This window comes from Mus pahari, chromosome 20 (genome assembly GCF_900095145.1).
Source record: "Mus pahari chromosome 20, PAHARI_EIJ_v1.1, whole genome shotgun sequence".
Taxonomy (NCBI): domain Eukaryota; kingdom Metazoa; phylum Chordata; class Mammalia; order Rodentia; family Muridae; genus Mus; species Mus pahari.
The window spans coordinates 7,800,262-7,815,946 of NC_034609.1; the positions used below are offsets into that span (position 1 = coordinate 7,800,262).

The 15,685-nt window shown below is 44.4% G+C and overlaps 1 protein-coding gene across 1 annotated transcript in view; it reads right to left on the reverse strand.

Annotated features, from left to right (window-relative positions):
* Elmod2 (ELMO domain containing 2) overlaps nt 1-14,578 on the reverse strand; it is a 21,799-nt gene extending 7,221 nt beyond the window's left edge. The window contains exons 1-6 of the mRNA XM_021220255.1: nt 14,442-14,578; nt 13,224-13,371; nt 11,516-11,544; nt 4,815-4,912; nt 3,604-3,733; nt 1,005-1,138 (exon numbers count right to left, since the gene is read on the reverse strand). Of these exons, the coding sequence (XP_021075914.1) occupies nt 1,005-1,138; nt 3,604-3,733; nt 4,815-4,912; nt 11,516-11,544; nt 13,224-13,365 (533 nt within the window). The 5' untranslated portion in view covers nt 13,366-13,371; nt 14,442-14,578. The remainder of the gene's footprint in view (nt 1-1,004; nt 1,139-3,603; nt 3,734-4,814; nt 4,913-11,515; nt 11,545-13,223; nt 13,372-14,441) is intronic.
* Between the last annotated feature and the right edge of the window lie 1,107 nt (nt 14,579-15,685).

Genomic DNA, 15,685 nt, shown 5'->3' on the forward strand with positions numbered 1-15,685 from the left:
GTAAGGTGCTCGTCACCTAACCTGGGTCTTTCCCCAGAGAAGTAAGGGGCTCGTCACCTAACCTGGGCCTTTCCCCAGAGAAGTAAGGGGCTCGTCACCTAACCTGGGTCTTTCCCCAGAGAAGTAAGCAGCTTGTCACCTAACCTGGGTCTTTCCCCAGAGAGGTAAGGGGCTCGTCACCTAACCTGGGTCTTTCCCCAGAGAGGTAAGGAGCTTGTCACCTAACCTGGGTCTTTCCCCAGAGAGGTAAGGGGCTCGTCACCTAACCTGGGTCTTTCCCCAGAGAAGTAAGGAGCTTGTCACCTAACCTGGGTCTTTCCCAGAGAAGTAAGGAGCTTGTCACCTAACCTGGGCCTTTCCCAGAGAAGTAAGGAGCTTGTCACCTAACCTGGGTCTTTCCCCAAATGGAATCAGAGCCCACACCGTGGAAACAAGATGGCAAAACTAGAAAGGGGTGTTCATGACTCTTTTTTTTTTTTTTAAGATTTATTTATTTATCATATGTAAGTACACTGTAGCTGTCCTCAGACACCCCAGAAGAGGGAGTCAGATCTCGTTAAGGATGGTTGTGAGCCACCATGTGGTTGCTGGGATTTGAACTCTGCACCTTTGGAAGAGCAGTTGGGTACTCTTACCCACAGAGCCATCTTACCAGCCCGTGTTCATGACTCTTAAGCAGGTGTCAGAAGTGAGGCAGAAAGACAGAGGAAGGGGAAGGCACTGGAAGTACACATACACACACAGACGTGCGCACATACACACACAGACGTGCACACATACACACACAGACGTGCACACATACACACACAGACATGCACAAAAGAGACAAACTCGGCACACATACGTGCATAAGCATACGCACACACACAAACACATACAATGTCTTTGAATGTTGCCAACACACTAGCAAACATATGCATTATACCTAAGAAAACATAGAGTTAATATGAAGCAACTGCAGAATTTTGTTCAGCCAAGGAATAAGAAACTGTATTTTTACTTACACAAGATTGATCAGTCCGAGTATACCCATGCCTCTGAAGTCTGTTTTGGGATCATCACCTTGAAAACCAATGTCTGCCCACTGCTTGGAGATCCGGGCCGTCAACTTTTTCGTTGGCATCAGAAGACTCCAAAGCTGTACAAACATGCTTTTTTGTTACAAATAATAATAATATTCTTGGTTTACTGGGACATTTTCCTTTTCTTAGTTTATCTAATTCATAATTGAATACCTGAAGTTCAACAACCTTTATATGCAGATTCTAAGACAAGGACTGTATTTAAAACATAGTGTGTCTGTTCCAACCAGAATGACTGTTGTGAAGAATCTTTTTGTAAAAGCAAACACCACAGAAATCTAGAGCAATGACCTGTGTCTACTAACCAGTATAAGTATACTAACATTAAATTGTTTGGGAAGGGCAGTCTTGAATAAACGGACCCATATCAGGCTTGAATAGGCTAGGCTGTAATGCTGGGTGGTTACTTTTTAATAAAAAGAGAGGGGAGGAGGGAGGGAAAGAAATAAAGAGAAATTAATTCTGAGAGAGGGGATTATGGAACAATATTAATATAACTCAAGACATAGGTGTGTGTAACTATTTCATAAAAGTTTAATTTTTGAAAGAAAAAAGTTATTTAGTTTTAAATAAATATAATCTTTACCACCGAAGTTGTTATCAAGTAAAAAATGTTGATTAACAATCTTTCCTTTTGTTAGGTAGTAATAAACCATCAATGAAAAATAATTAAGAAAAATTGGTCATTTTCAAGATCTAATGTAAGTCATCAGATAAAACAGACTTGTACACACTGAATAAAAATCTGAAAAGCTTTGCAAAAAAGAAATGCTCGCCCCTCCCCCATTTCATCACATCAGGCACTGTGGAGTGAAGGAAAGGTGTCCTGTCACCTAATAAGATGTCAACACTGTGGCCTCCCAGAATCCTGGCCTCCAGCTAGATCCAGCTCTTAGACCGAGCTTTATCTTGCCCACTCTCTTATGAGCACAAAGCTCACTGATGAGCAACATGACGATAGCAGTAAGGCGTCAGATGTGTGGGCTGCAGTAGAGACCACTACTCAATTTTTATTCATTTTTTTGTTTCTGGAGATGGGGTCTTGTTATGTAGCCCAGGATGGTCTTGAATTCCCATCCTCTTCCTGCCCCAACCTCTAAAATTCTGAGATTATAAGTACATACTATCATATTCAGCTTTTAATCCTCAACATTTATTATCCATTATGGGCTGTGGCCTGGAGGTAGAAGTTGAGATCCAAACATAAGACACTGACAAGAGCTGCTGAACATGTCTTTGGATTCTACTTCAACTACTTCATTCCACAGCTCCTCCCAGCAGGACCGCTGAGCAGTGTGCTAGAGTGGCCACCATTCTACCACCAGAGCTAAATTTCATAGCTGACAGCCAGGGCAAAGGTCCCTGGACGGGGTGCTAGGATGTGAGTCTTACTCGTTCAGGACAGCAGGTGTAACACAGAAAGCTTTGACACGAAGGTGAATGAAGACTGTGAGCGCTTGCCTAGCATGCTTAAAAATCACTCAAATATAAGCTCAACCCACACGACAGCTCCTTACTAAGCTCAAAACAAAATCAAGTTTTATTTTAATTTTGCAGTGTTTATTTACATTTTTCCCCAAAAAAAGGTTTTGTTGTTTGTTTAGAGTTATTTATGTTTACGAGTGTGTTTATGTGCACCAGGTATGTGTCTCATGCTTTCCCAGGTCAGAAGAGGGTGTCAGGTTCCCTGGAACTGAAGCTACAAATGGTGGTGAGCCCAAGTCCTGTGTGATGGCAGGAACACTTGTCAGCTCTGAGCCTCTCTCCAGCCCAGCCTGTTTCTGCTGATGGAAGCATTTTATCTTACTCAGGTGTCCCCAGTGTTACTTTCCATAGGACATTTGGTCATATCAAGTCCTAACTCCAAGCACAATGTATGTTGTGCTTTAAGGGTAACTGAGTTCGCATGAGATAAAGCCATAGAGGAGAAGGGTGTCAGCAGGGAGGGGAGCAGAAAGGAGGGACATGTAGGGAGTCTACGTTAAGGCTGTATGAAATGTCATCAAGAAACCCCTGCTTCATGAAAATGGTGAGGAGGGAGGAGCCTGGAGAGGACTGAGGGAGGAGGGAGAGAGGGACAGAACGGAAAGAGAGAGTAAAAGTGTGACAGACTGAAAGCAAACAATTAAAACCACAGCTTCAATTCTCCTCCACAGTGTGAACTGTAGTGGAGGCAGGCAGGAGGCAGCGCTGTCCTGCTTGAGTGAGTCAGGACCCAGAGCAAGTCAGCCCAGTCCCCAGGCTGTGGAGTCTTTCCCTCAGTGAAGGGTCACGCTGGACAGTCGACAGCTCTTTCTCAGGCCTCAGCCTTTAGATATGGGTGCAACTACCACCCTCACACACTTACACAGCACTATTTATAATTATCTCAGAATTAAAAGCATGAATATGTTTTTAAAGATGCTTATCAACTAAGCATCTTTCCCTACTTATGAAATCTAACAAATTCTTCAAGAGGCAAACAAGCAGGAAGGCGAGTGAGGCTGCGGATGCCCCTCCCCGCGCCCTGAGCCAGGCTCACCTTGAGGAGCATCTTCTCATGGTGTGCGTTGGCAGAGTCATAGGGCTTTTTCCTCACATTTTCTACTTCGTGGTAGAGCTGTTTGTAGCCAGTTATCTGCAGTAAGCATGTCCTCATGCAGATCTGAAAACTGAAAGGATAAAATTATTAGTTTAAGTCAGACCTCTTTATCACAATAAAGCAAAGCCTGGGGGGGGGGTGTCACACATCTATTTAGGAAGTGCGTTTCTGCTTCTGACTTAACTCAAGATGGACCAAAGAGCCTCTCTAGGCACCCAAGGCTCTGCAGCATATTGCTCAGGGCTGTGATAAAACAAGACCTAGGCAGCGCACCATGTGACTGACCCCATCTCAAGACGTCACGAGACACATTTCTCCAAGACGTCCACACAGCCCCAAATCTTTACTATCACTTAGCAACACCTCTAATAATTTGAAGTGCATACAAAGCAGCCTGGGGCAAGCTCTCTGTTTCCCCAAGTGCAGTAGCTTGACTTCTCCGGGGCCACGTGATTTTTACAGTGACTGTACTGTGGTAACAGCACACGAACCTTTAGTTCTCAGGCTAGAGCACTTCAGATTCCAATCCATCAACAGTCTGGAAGACCTTCAGACCAGCCTGCAGAGCACCAAGCCCCTGTGGGGTTGTTGCTTCTTACCCCACAGGTTCATTTCCTAACTGCTGTCACACCCCCAAGCCACCCTCACCTCCCTTACTTATGTACCAACTAATGTCACTTGTCATAACACAGAGGACATCTAGTCTTCGGTCTACCATTGCCCATCAGAGTGCCCACCATCTGTTTGGCCAGCTACTTGGTGACTCTTATAAAACAAGAGTCCCCAGCCTACAGATGGCCAGTGCAGCCTGTTCACGAAGGACAGAGAACAGTGTGAGGACTCAGCAAAACATGTGACACCACACAAGAGGGCTATGGGAGGGCCTGACCTGAACAGCAGAGAGACACCAAAACCTGAAGGGCAAGAAGGACAGTTGCCAGCTATTTATTTAACCTCAGGGACGGAGTGGGAGGGCCCAGCTCTGCAGCTGCAGCCTGTGTAGTTATCAGCATTCTGGGCCTCAGTGCTCAGGGGATGACAGAGCTGGGCTGTCTCACCCACAAGCCTTCTCCACCACAGTCCAACTGTGCAGGGCTCTGTGCAGGGCTCTGCGCAGTAGGCGACATCAGTCACAGAGGGAGTCAGCACACCTGGTGTCCTTCTCGGGGCAGATGTTCTTCTCCTTCATGATGTTCACTATACACCTGTCCAGTTCGCTCTCAGCAACTCGTGTTGCGTTCTGTAGGACCTAGTGACGGAGACACATGAGAGAAGTCTCTGGGAGCTGATAGAGAAGTCGGTATTTAAGCAACTTTACAAAGAGGATATTAAAATGCAAAAAGAAATCCCACTCACTTCAGACCTCCCCAGAGCTGGAGTCATCTAAGTCTTTGTGGATTTCTAAAAGCCTCCTACCCACACTGTAAAAGCGATCTAACTGAACAACAAATGATGACGTCAGGAAGGAGGGGGAGGGGTGGCAAGGAGGCCCACATATCCAGGAGGTAGAGCAGCAGGTAAGAGGGAGAGTATTCTGGGATACACTACAGATCTGTGAAATTGTCAAAAAGAAGATGTTACAATGTAAAAGTTAATTTTAAAAAGAGGAGCAGCAACAGTCTCTAGGAGCTGTCTCCCTGTGCACCACCTGCTCACCCCCAAGCCCACCCTTCTACCCCTGCCACTTCCAGCTCCCCAGCACCCACTGCTGGCAGCTTCTCTTCCTGCAGTGTACATGCCAGCACATTAAGGTGCCCTTTCTGTGAGGTCTGCTTCTGGTCTGTCTGACAACACCCTATCTGTAGGAACCCTTGTTGAGTACGCCCCTCTTAGACGATCATTTGAGCTATCTCAGGCCACTCTTTCTATTTCTGCATAAGTTTGCAGACTGAGCTTGTCAATGTCTTCCAACACATTCAATGAGATTTTCATTAAAACCTCTCAAATTCATAGGTCAATTTTTGAATTCATATTTAGAAACACTGAGTATTTTAATTGATAAATATCAGTTTTTTTTTTCAAAACTTCCTCTACAGGGTTAGGACTGAAAACTGTCTCACCAGAACGCCCTGGATGGTTTGCACTTCTGGCTGCTGCGGTAGCTGGCACTGCTCTTTGATGATCCAAAAGTGCACTGCTAATACACACAGAAGTGAGCAACCTGCTGCCAAATATTTCAGTTCACTTATTAATACACAGCAGCGGCCTCTGAGGATCCAGACTGTCTACATTCTCAGACTACATCTGTTAATACGTATGGCTCTTTCTGGCCAACTATGTCTCAGGTTGTTTTTGTTTTGTTTTGTTTTTTTGTTTTGTTTTGTTTGTTTTTCCTTGCTGACTGTGGTCCCCAAGATTTCAGTAAAATGCTGAATAGAAGCAGAGAAACTACACATATCTGTCATGCTCCCAACTACATGTCGCTAAACCTTCAGAGTTGAATGTCTTCTGTGATGTCAGCTGCAGAGTGTCCACTGGCAACCTTTAATGGACTGAGGGAGAGATTTTAATCATGAGCATATTTTTCAGTATCTGTCAAAAAGACCAAGCTTTCTGACTCTGTTACTGTGGTAATGAATGACAGTCCCTGAACTTCAACTTTAATCCTGACAGCATCCTCTTTATGTGTTACTAGGGTCACTCTGCTCATGTTCTGTAAGAACTCTTGCGTCACGGTCATAAAGGATGCTGAGCTGTACTTTTCATTTATAGGACTTTAGTTTTAGTGGGAGGAGGTTCTCCCCCATCCCCAGGACTTTCTGTAACAGTGGCATGCTTCTTCTTCCATAAACATTTGGTAAGAATTCAGCGAGACTGGAGAGAGGCTCAGTGAGCGAGGCTGGAGAGAGGCTCAGTGGCAAAGAACACTGACTCCTTCTGCAGAGGACCTGGGTTTGGTTTCCAGGACCTAGCTGATGGCTCACAACCACCTGACAACCCAGTTCCAGAGGCTCTGATGCCCTCTTCTCACCTCTGTGGGCACCAGATATGTACACAGTGCACAGACATGCATACAGGCAAACAATCAAAAACACAAAGGCCCAAACATCTATTAAAAGAGAACTAATTAGTCCAATGCTACAGAGTTTTGCAATATTTTAAATGGGAGATTTTATTTCTTTTCTTGAATATATGGCAACCCAGATTCTTTTATTTTCATATTAGTTGATAAACTGCTTTCCACAAACTTTTCCCACTTCATAGAAACTACAGGGTTTACCAGGATGAAGCGGCTCACGGAGTCTGTGACCCAGGCTATAGTGCCTTATGTTCTACCTTTCTTCAGACTGGGAATCTTGGCTTTCTCTCAGACTTCATCAGTGGCTAGAGGTTACTGGTGTTACTAATCTTTTTAACGTATTGGCTTCTGAGCTTGTTGGCAATGTCCACGTTTGTCTATTTTACTAATTCATTGATTTTTCTGCCTCAATTGATTTTAACTTCTTCAGCTTAACTTTTCAGGTTTCTAAAGGTACAAACAGATTATACTGGCTTAGGCTTTTAAATTTTGCTTTGGTGAGCTAAGCAAATGTAGATATGTTGTGTTTCCAGTTCAATCTTCTCTGTCAATTTCCTACCAAATTTTTCTTTGACCCATGGAACTACTACAGTATTTATAGTCCAGATACCAGATTTTCACATTTCAGCAGCCATTAGACATAATTATAAGTAGTTCCAAGTCTATAACTGAGGAAGTGAGATGTAATTTTTAACCAACAAAGAACGTGTTTCAACTGTCCAACAGTCTACAACCCAACAGAACCATATATTGAGATTGTTGTCTGGGATAAGCATGCATAGCCACCATTAGTAATGCAAAGTATTTAAATATGTACAAGGGTTTCACAGATGCTTTCTCTCATATTCTTATAGTGTTCACTGGCTTAATTACAGTATCATCAATATTATTAACATGCACTCTTTTATGTTGCCTTCCTAAAATGAAGGTATTGATGAAGGGACAAGCAACTTGCACAAAGTCAAACGCATAGGAAGTAACAAAATTAAAACAATTTCCAGACTTCTTTTCATGTAGAAAAATACTGAGATAGTCAATGGAAATCCACAACATCAGAATAATATTCTCTTGAAAAATATACAAATTGCATGTTTAAACTGACAAGCCCATGTCTATGTATTGACAAAATGACTTCAGTTCTAGGCTTCAAGAAGACAAAGCAGCTATGATTTGAGTTAATCTTAGGCATTGCTAGCTATTCTCTTTACAGAATAAAAACACAGCAGTATTCTATTTTTTGATGGTGACAGCGTAAGAATACAACTTTAACATTTACATTTCAAGTGAGATTTTTAAACAGTTATTAAATAATTGAAAAATTAGCATATTATTTCTTGTTAATTTAATCCACTCTTGTTGAGTCCTAAAATACTCTAAGCCAGCGGATCTCACTTGTGAATCATGACTCCTTAGGAGTCAAATGACCTTTTTACAGGGGTAGCGTTAAACGATATCCTGCACTATCCAGAGACTACCCCATTCGGGAGTCCATCCCATCATCAGCCACCAAACCTAGATACTAATGCTCATGCCAGCAAGATTCTGCTGAAGGGACCCTGATATTGCGGCCTCTTGTGAGGCTATGCCATTGCCTGGCAAACACAGAAGTGGATGCTCACAGCCAGCTATTGGATGGAACACAGGGTCCCCAATGGAGGAGCTAGAGAAAGTACCCAAGGACCTGAAGGGGGCTGCAACCCTGTAGGTGGAACAACAGTATGAACTAACCAGTACCCCCTGAGCTTGTGTCTCTAGCTGCATATGTAGCAGAAGATGGCCTAATCAGCCATCACTGGGAAGAGAGGCCCCTTGGTCTTGCAAACTTTATATGACCCAGCACAAGGCAAGGCCTGGGCCAAGTAATGGGAGTGGGTAGGTAGGGGAGCAGGGGCGGGGGGGGGGGGTATAGGGAACTTCCGGGATAGCATTTGAAATGTAAATTTAAAAAAAGATATCCTGCATATCATATATTTACATTACAATTCATAATAGTAGTGAAACTACAGTAATGAAGTCGCAATGAAATGATTTGATGGAGTTAGCACATGAGGAGCTATACGCAGAATTGGGAAGTTGCAGCTACTGCTCTAAGCCATGGTCAGCCCTTCCTTCTCTGTACTGCCCTTTGTTCCCTTTGTTGCCTATTGATAACTGCCCATCATCAATTTTACTACTTCTACAAATACTGAAAACCCTGGCAGAATCTGAACATATGGTAGTCAGCCAATCCTTGCTGAAATTTTACCAATATACGATCCCCTGTCCTACTTACATTTAACTTAATTTTACCACATATAAAATCCCACTGATAAACTCTGAGAGCACAGACGCTGCTCCAGCCTTTCCTCAGCCTGCTGATATGTGGGCGCTGAGTTCAGTTTCTGATCCTTCTCCACCAGAACAAGCAAAGGAAGCAAGAACCACGGGCTCATGTGGAGAAGGGGCCAGCGCTGCCCAGCTCTGTCTTAACCCTCAGAGTTGTGCTGCTTGCTGGGAGTCAGTGCGGCTCTGGGGATGTGGACATAAGCGACAGACACTATGCTTTGTGCTGTTTCTTTGGGGCAGGAGAGAATAAAGAAATAAAGAAGTAAGATACTATAAAAGAAAAAAGGAAAAAGGACAGGGGGTGAGACTTACGATTCCAAGTAGAGAAGTCTCAGCGTGCTCACGAGGTCAGAACTGAATGAAGCTGGAGCTGATGTGAGGTAAACTTTTAGCAGGGAGTACCAACACTCTGGCCCTAGTGGCACAAGGTCTACTAAGGCTGATGGCAGGTGGTGCTCTGGTTTGGAGCAGAAACACAGGACAAGAGCAGTGCTAGATGCAACAGTGAGCAAGGAGGGAAACTAGGGGGATGCCCTAAGGGGAGCTAGTGGGGTGCACTAGGGGCGGCACTGATGGTGTGCAGGAAGGTTTCAAAGCATTAGAGAGGATATACAAGCACTGGGTGTGGGGTGTGGCACAAGGAACTGTAACCCTTTTACAGTAGTTTTCAGGGCACTGGAAAGCACCTGTCAGAGGACAATTCATTCTCAAATATTCCCAGATTTATGACACAAAGAAGCACGACTTGATCTGCATCAGTCAGTCTGTGTGGAGAAAACATGGCTTCTATAAGAGCAAGCAGGAACAGTGAGAACACAGGGCTATCCCTCCAAGCAAGGCCGACCTGCCGGAAACAAGCACCACCGGGGAACCAACATGTCAGAAACAGAATCAGGACCTCTGGGGTGGAAGCAGTGTCCACACTCCCAACAGGCTTCCAGAGGATGCTGGGGCTACTGAGTTTGAGACCTGCCGTACAGCTCCGAAATAAAGTGTGTCCAAGCAGGTACCTACAATCAAAAGCTGCTGTGGGCATCTGCCTGCTACATTACAGTAACAGGTACCACACGTGTGTGTGCAATTACACAAGAATTAGGGCAGAAACCTTCAAAGTTTCAGATGCCATATTGTCATGAAAGAAACAAATCACAGTTTAAGATTCTGAACAAAGGCAACTCTATACCCCTGCCCAGTGTCCACTGATGTACCGCTGCCCAGTGCCCATTGCTGGACTCTGCCCAGTTTCAACTGATGTACCCTGCCCAGTGTCCACCGATGTACCCTGCCCAGTGTCCACCAATGTACCCTGCCCAGTGTCCACCAATATACCGCTGCCCAGTGCCCACCGATGTACTCTGCCCAGTGTCCTCTGGTGTGAATGTGAGTTACTCTCACACAGATAGCTCATAAGTGAAAGACTGTACCTAAGATGGCAAGCACCCACTTTAGACGTTACTCTCCAGAATGAAGCGTGGCAGCTTGCAGAACTCAACTCTTCCGATTCCAGTGTGAGTCAGCAACTCTTACCAACACTAGCAGACCAAATCATGTCCACGTTTTTTATGATGACTCATATTTTACATTATGACCAGTGCAAACATATATATATGGATATCTAAAATAGAGATGTGCACACAGATAACTAAACTAAAAATGTCACAAAATAATATATACCAGTAATTCTTATACAGACAACACTGTGATCTTACAGTTAATTCTAGCTGGTTAATTCTTGGTTTCCCATGTAACACGACATCGAGAGCTGCAGCTGACATGTGGCAGACAGGCTTTCCATCTCATGCAAGTCAGCTATGCAACCACTTGCCTGCCACAGCTTTGGGCTGTACAGAATGCACCCTTTGTCTTGCACTTAACCACTCATTGAAACCCACAGATGCAAGTGGAGATGACACAGTCTGTCGGGCCTTCAGTATTTTACTGTGAGACCATTCCCTCACTGCCCACTGAGCCGGCACCTGTGACCTACAGTAAGACGAGTGGAATAGACATGGTAACACGACACCGACTTGATAAAGGGCTTTGCTGCTGAGCCACATAGGCATGAGCACACAATGACACTGCTTTAGGCCCCTCACACTTGTGCTTGTTTCTTATACAGCAAAAGCTGACTGCTAGGGATCATACAATGGGACTCACTTGGGATCAACATTTGCCTGGCTCTTCTCTCACAGCACCTACCCTGAGGACACAGACTTGGGAAAGGCTTTCCTAACACGCTGGTCCCCAAAGCTACCAAAGCTGCTGCAAAATCAACAGGTAAGACCTCAGAACAGGACACAGAGTTGAAATCCACTTCTGTCCATCAAAACACATGGAGAAAGTATTTTGTAAACAGAACTACAATTTCTAAAATGAGAACATTTAACTCACAGTTTCTCATAGCCAAGACAGTTAAACATAATCCTGAAACCAAAGTGTTCTTTTTAAAGAAAAAAAAAATACACTTAGGTTAAGTTTTCTAGAATTAGCATTTTAATGTGCTCTTACCTTATTCTTGGAATATGTCAAGGAATTTTCTGAAATTAAAAAAAAAAAGTTACCACTTGAACACATTTTCTGTATTACCCACAATCAAATAGTAAAAATATAACAGCAACGATAAATCACTTCTGCAGTTTAAGGTACAATTCCCACATGAACAAAACAACAATCATCTCAAAATCTTACAGGATAGAGAAAAAGGAGGAACCATCTTCCCCCAAGTGCAGTACCAAGCTGGCGACAATCTAATTTTCCCAGGACTTTGTGTTTCTGTGAAGACTGCCAGAGTGGGGGTGTTTGCCCACCACTAAGACCTCAGAAATGCATCTGAAGACTATATTCTCCACTACATCCTCTTCACTGTCAGCCTGAGCAAGTGGCCAGCAACTCAGCAGCACAAGAACAAAGGAGCAGACTGGCCAACTCTCCTCTCACTAGGCAAAGAGCAAATGGCCTTTGCATCCCTGGTTTCTGTTCTAAGAATGGCAACATTTGTATTGGTCTGTTAAAAAAAAAAAGTTTAACAATATATTAAGAGTGCTCTCCTTTTGAGAATTGTAAGAAAAATGCTTTTTGGCTCAAAGTAAAGCCCTGAATATGTTCTTTCCTCATACTGTAAAGTGCCAACCAGCACAGACTGCAGAGGTCTGCGTTATGAGGCACTTGGTTCTTCTGAGCAGGGGTGTGTGTGTGTGTGTGTGTGTGTGTGTGTGTGTGTAGAACTGTGCATTATGCTTCATCCAGCCAGTGGCCACAAGACACTTTGCCATTCTTCCATGTCATCCTGGGTACAGGGTCTGCTGTCCACACCTCACTCCCTTGGCTCTAAAAGGCATCAATTCCTCATTCAAGGCATTTTTGATCAACACAAAATAGGAGCTGGTTAATTCTTGATTTGCTACTTAACACAGCATCATGAGCTGTGGCTCCACCCAGGTCTCTCTTACCATTTCTACAGTAACTTCAAGCCACATTTCTCAGCTATCTGACTTTGAAGTCAGAACAACATTTTCAATTAAACATTAAAAAATTGTCATTTGACAGAAATATAACATAAGCCAAACTGAGCCCCATGTATACCATAAACATTTCTATAGCTATATTAAAATGAAATACAGGCAATTTTTATTGCTATAACTTAACTTATATTATCACTTCAATATATTACAAATACAATTATCATACATCTTTACACTTTTTTCATATAAGTCTTTGAAATCCAGGGGGTATCTTACAGGTAAAGCACAACTCAATTAACACCATGCAAACTTCACGTGTTCAATAACCACGTGGCCATCACTGTGAGACTGGACCAGGTAGGTTCTAAAAATATTTCCTAGGACCAATGAGTAGTTTGTCCATTCAGAAATAAGAGTAAGAAGTGAGAAGACTGATTAATGAGGCCTCAAAGTAGGAAAACAGATAACAGACTCTTCAATCTTTACCTCATACATTTGTGTAAAAATTTCAAATGGAAGAGAGAATAATTTTCTAGTAAACAACTGCAAATACAATCTGAATAATAACTGATACATTTTTAAGAAATCCAGAAGGCTCATTTCAGTTCAATAGCCAGTAGTAGGACTCAAAGACCACAAAGCTTAAGAAACTCGGCTGCAGTGACTTGCTCAAATCAAAACTCCCACTGCGTGAGCAGAAAGAATTCTGTTAGGTTTTAATTAATGTTGAATTTTTTTACTTTGAAGGGCATTACCTATTCTGTAGGTCCTCTGTGCCCCTCCATAGGTGTCAAAAATTCGCTGCAATTCACACTTCCCAGTCATCTGCCGTAAGACCCATTTCATCCAAAATCGGAAAAAGTTTCCATAGAAAAACTCCCACAGAGACAGGAACATGTTTTCCTGGAAAGAGGACATAAACACACAAGCTTAACAGTCTCAAACTGGAATTGTAAAACTGAAAAATAAATTAAGTTGATCCAACTCCCCAAATTATAATGAAATCTATTATTCCATTGTGTCTATTTTGTGACAGTGTTTAATTAATCAGGCAAGGAAATAACATACAACAGCTTAAATAATGTAAAAAGTAGCCAAAAAACCTGGCCAAATTATTTAATCGCTAAAAGAATAACCACATTTGATTTTTGCCAAATATTAAATACTTTGGATTCAGACTTCCCGTTTTTCATCCCTTGAAACTTGGAACAAAGAAGTTCAAGAATAAAAGGACCAACTGAGCAACAATTTCAAATCTACCACACATCAGATGTGGTTTCCCAAAGAATGAGCTCTTCTCAGCCTCGGTTGAGAGCGTGCCCAGCTGTCCCAGTCAGCTGACTCCGACAAGAAAACACTACAAGTGGCTTACAAACTGAAGCATACAGGTTGGGAAACCGAGCAGATGGTATCCTGAGGAATTATCATTTTTCTAGTCAGTAGGGTGAAGGGCAGAGACACCAAGAGGTTAAGAAAAACACACAAAAACACAAAACCTATACACTTGATATAACTGGATCTTAGAAGAAAACTCTTTTCGGGTGCTAAACGTAGGGGAGGAGGGATACCGGGAACCAAAATGAAAACTCCAGCCCTGGGATTCGCAGACACACCCTCTCTGCGCCCGGGCCCCGGGAGCTGTCAAATTCGAACTCCCCGCAAGGCAGGGCACCAGGTGTCGGTGCCAGACACGCGGATCAGGATCTTTAAAATGAGCCATCCCGTCGGCGCTTGTCGGGACGAAGAGGGCAGAAGTGCCAGGCGCCGGCAGGCCGTCCCGCGAGCCCCAGGGCCTCGGGAAAGCGAGTGCGAGCCCCGTGGGCACCGCGCCGTCCCGCCCCTCTCTAGCGCGGGAACGCTCCACAAAGCCCCGACGGCCCCCGCACCCTGCGGATTATCCGCGGGACGCCAGCGAGGCTTGCGCAGCCGCACGCCGGCAACTCGGGGTGAGAGAAAAATAAAACAGCAGCCACCTCACAGGAGCGGAAGAACTAGGGGGAAGCTGGCACTGCCTCGGTTTCCCCCGCTGAAAACACCGGCAACGGAAACGACGCTCTACGCGGAGCGCTCCCTGCGAACACCGCGACCCGGAAGTCCGCACGGAGGCTGCGGGGGCGGGGTGTCGCTGGGCCCCGCGCCCCGCCTCTTCATCGTCTTCCGATTGGCTCGCTCTCGGCCTATCGCCGGCGCGGGGCTCGCGGGCGGGCGCGCCGGACGCTGAACGGTTCCCCTGGCAACGGCAGCCGGCTGCCACGCCCAGCCCAGTGCCAACGGGTTCCCTGTTGGACGTGGCCTGGGAACTTTGCTCAGGGCATTCTGGGGACTCTTCCACCGCGGGTGTGACAACAGCACTTTCACCTTCATTTCCTAATCTGCGAAGTGATTATTTCCCATCTTTAGGAGGCACAAAGGAAACTTGGCTCGAAGGCTCTTTATGGATGACGCAAAAGATCTGGCGTGACTAAGTGTGTGCCATGAGAAGTTGCGAGTTTTTCCTCTGAAAACAAACATGGAACATTTAATTCATCAAACGTACATTTCTTAACTATCGTTTCGACTGGAGGAATAATTTGTGCCATGTTTTTTAAACCTCAAAAGTACGGTTGACTGGCTAATATGTGTCAGGTGGTCCTCTACAAGGGACTCACACGCCAAACCAACCAGGAAAGTATAGTAACAGATGAAGCTGCCTAACAAAGTTAGTGAGGGGATTAGGGAGTAGGGGAAGGGATCATTGCATACAGCGGAATCAGCAAAGTAAGGATAAGCCTTACTGGAGGAGGTGAGGGAGTATGCTGGGCCAGCTTCAGGAGAAAGATGGATCCACGGAGAGGATCCAATGGAGAGGTCCTGGGTTAGGGACTTATTGCAAGAGGCTGATGGAACAATAAGGGGGTTGGTGGGTTGAATAAGAAAGAGCCAAGTGGAGAGAAAGCTAAATACAAAAGACGTTAAAAATGAAACAAAAGGGGCTGGTGAAATGACTCAGTGGGTAAGAGCACCCGACTGCTCTTTCCGAAGGTCCCGAGTTCAAATCCCTGCAACCACATGGTGGCTCACAACCATCCGTAACAAGAACTGACTCCCTCTTCTGGAGTGTCTGAAGACAGCTACAGTGTACTTACATATAATAAATAAATAAATCTTCAAAAAAAAAAAGAAACAGAAATTCCTGAAGTGGGCACGCTCATGCATGCCTGTAATTACATGCCAGCTG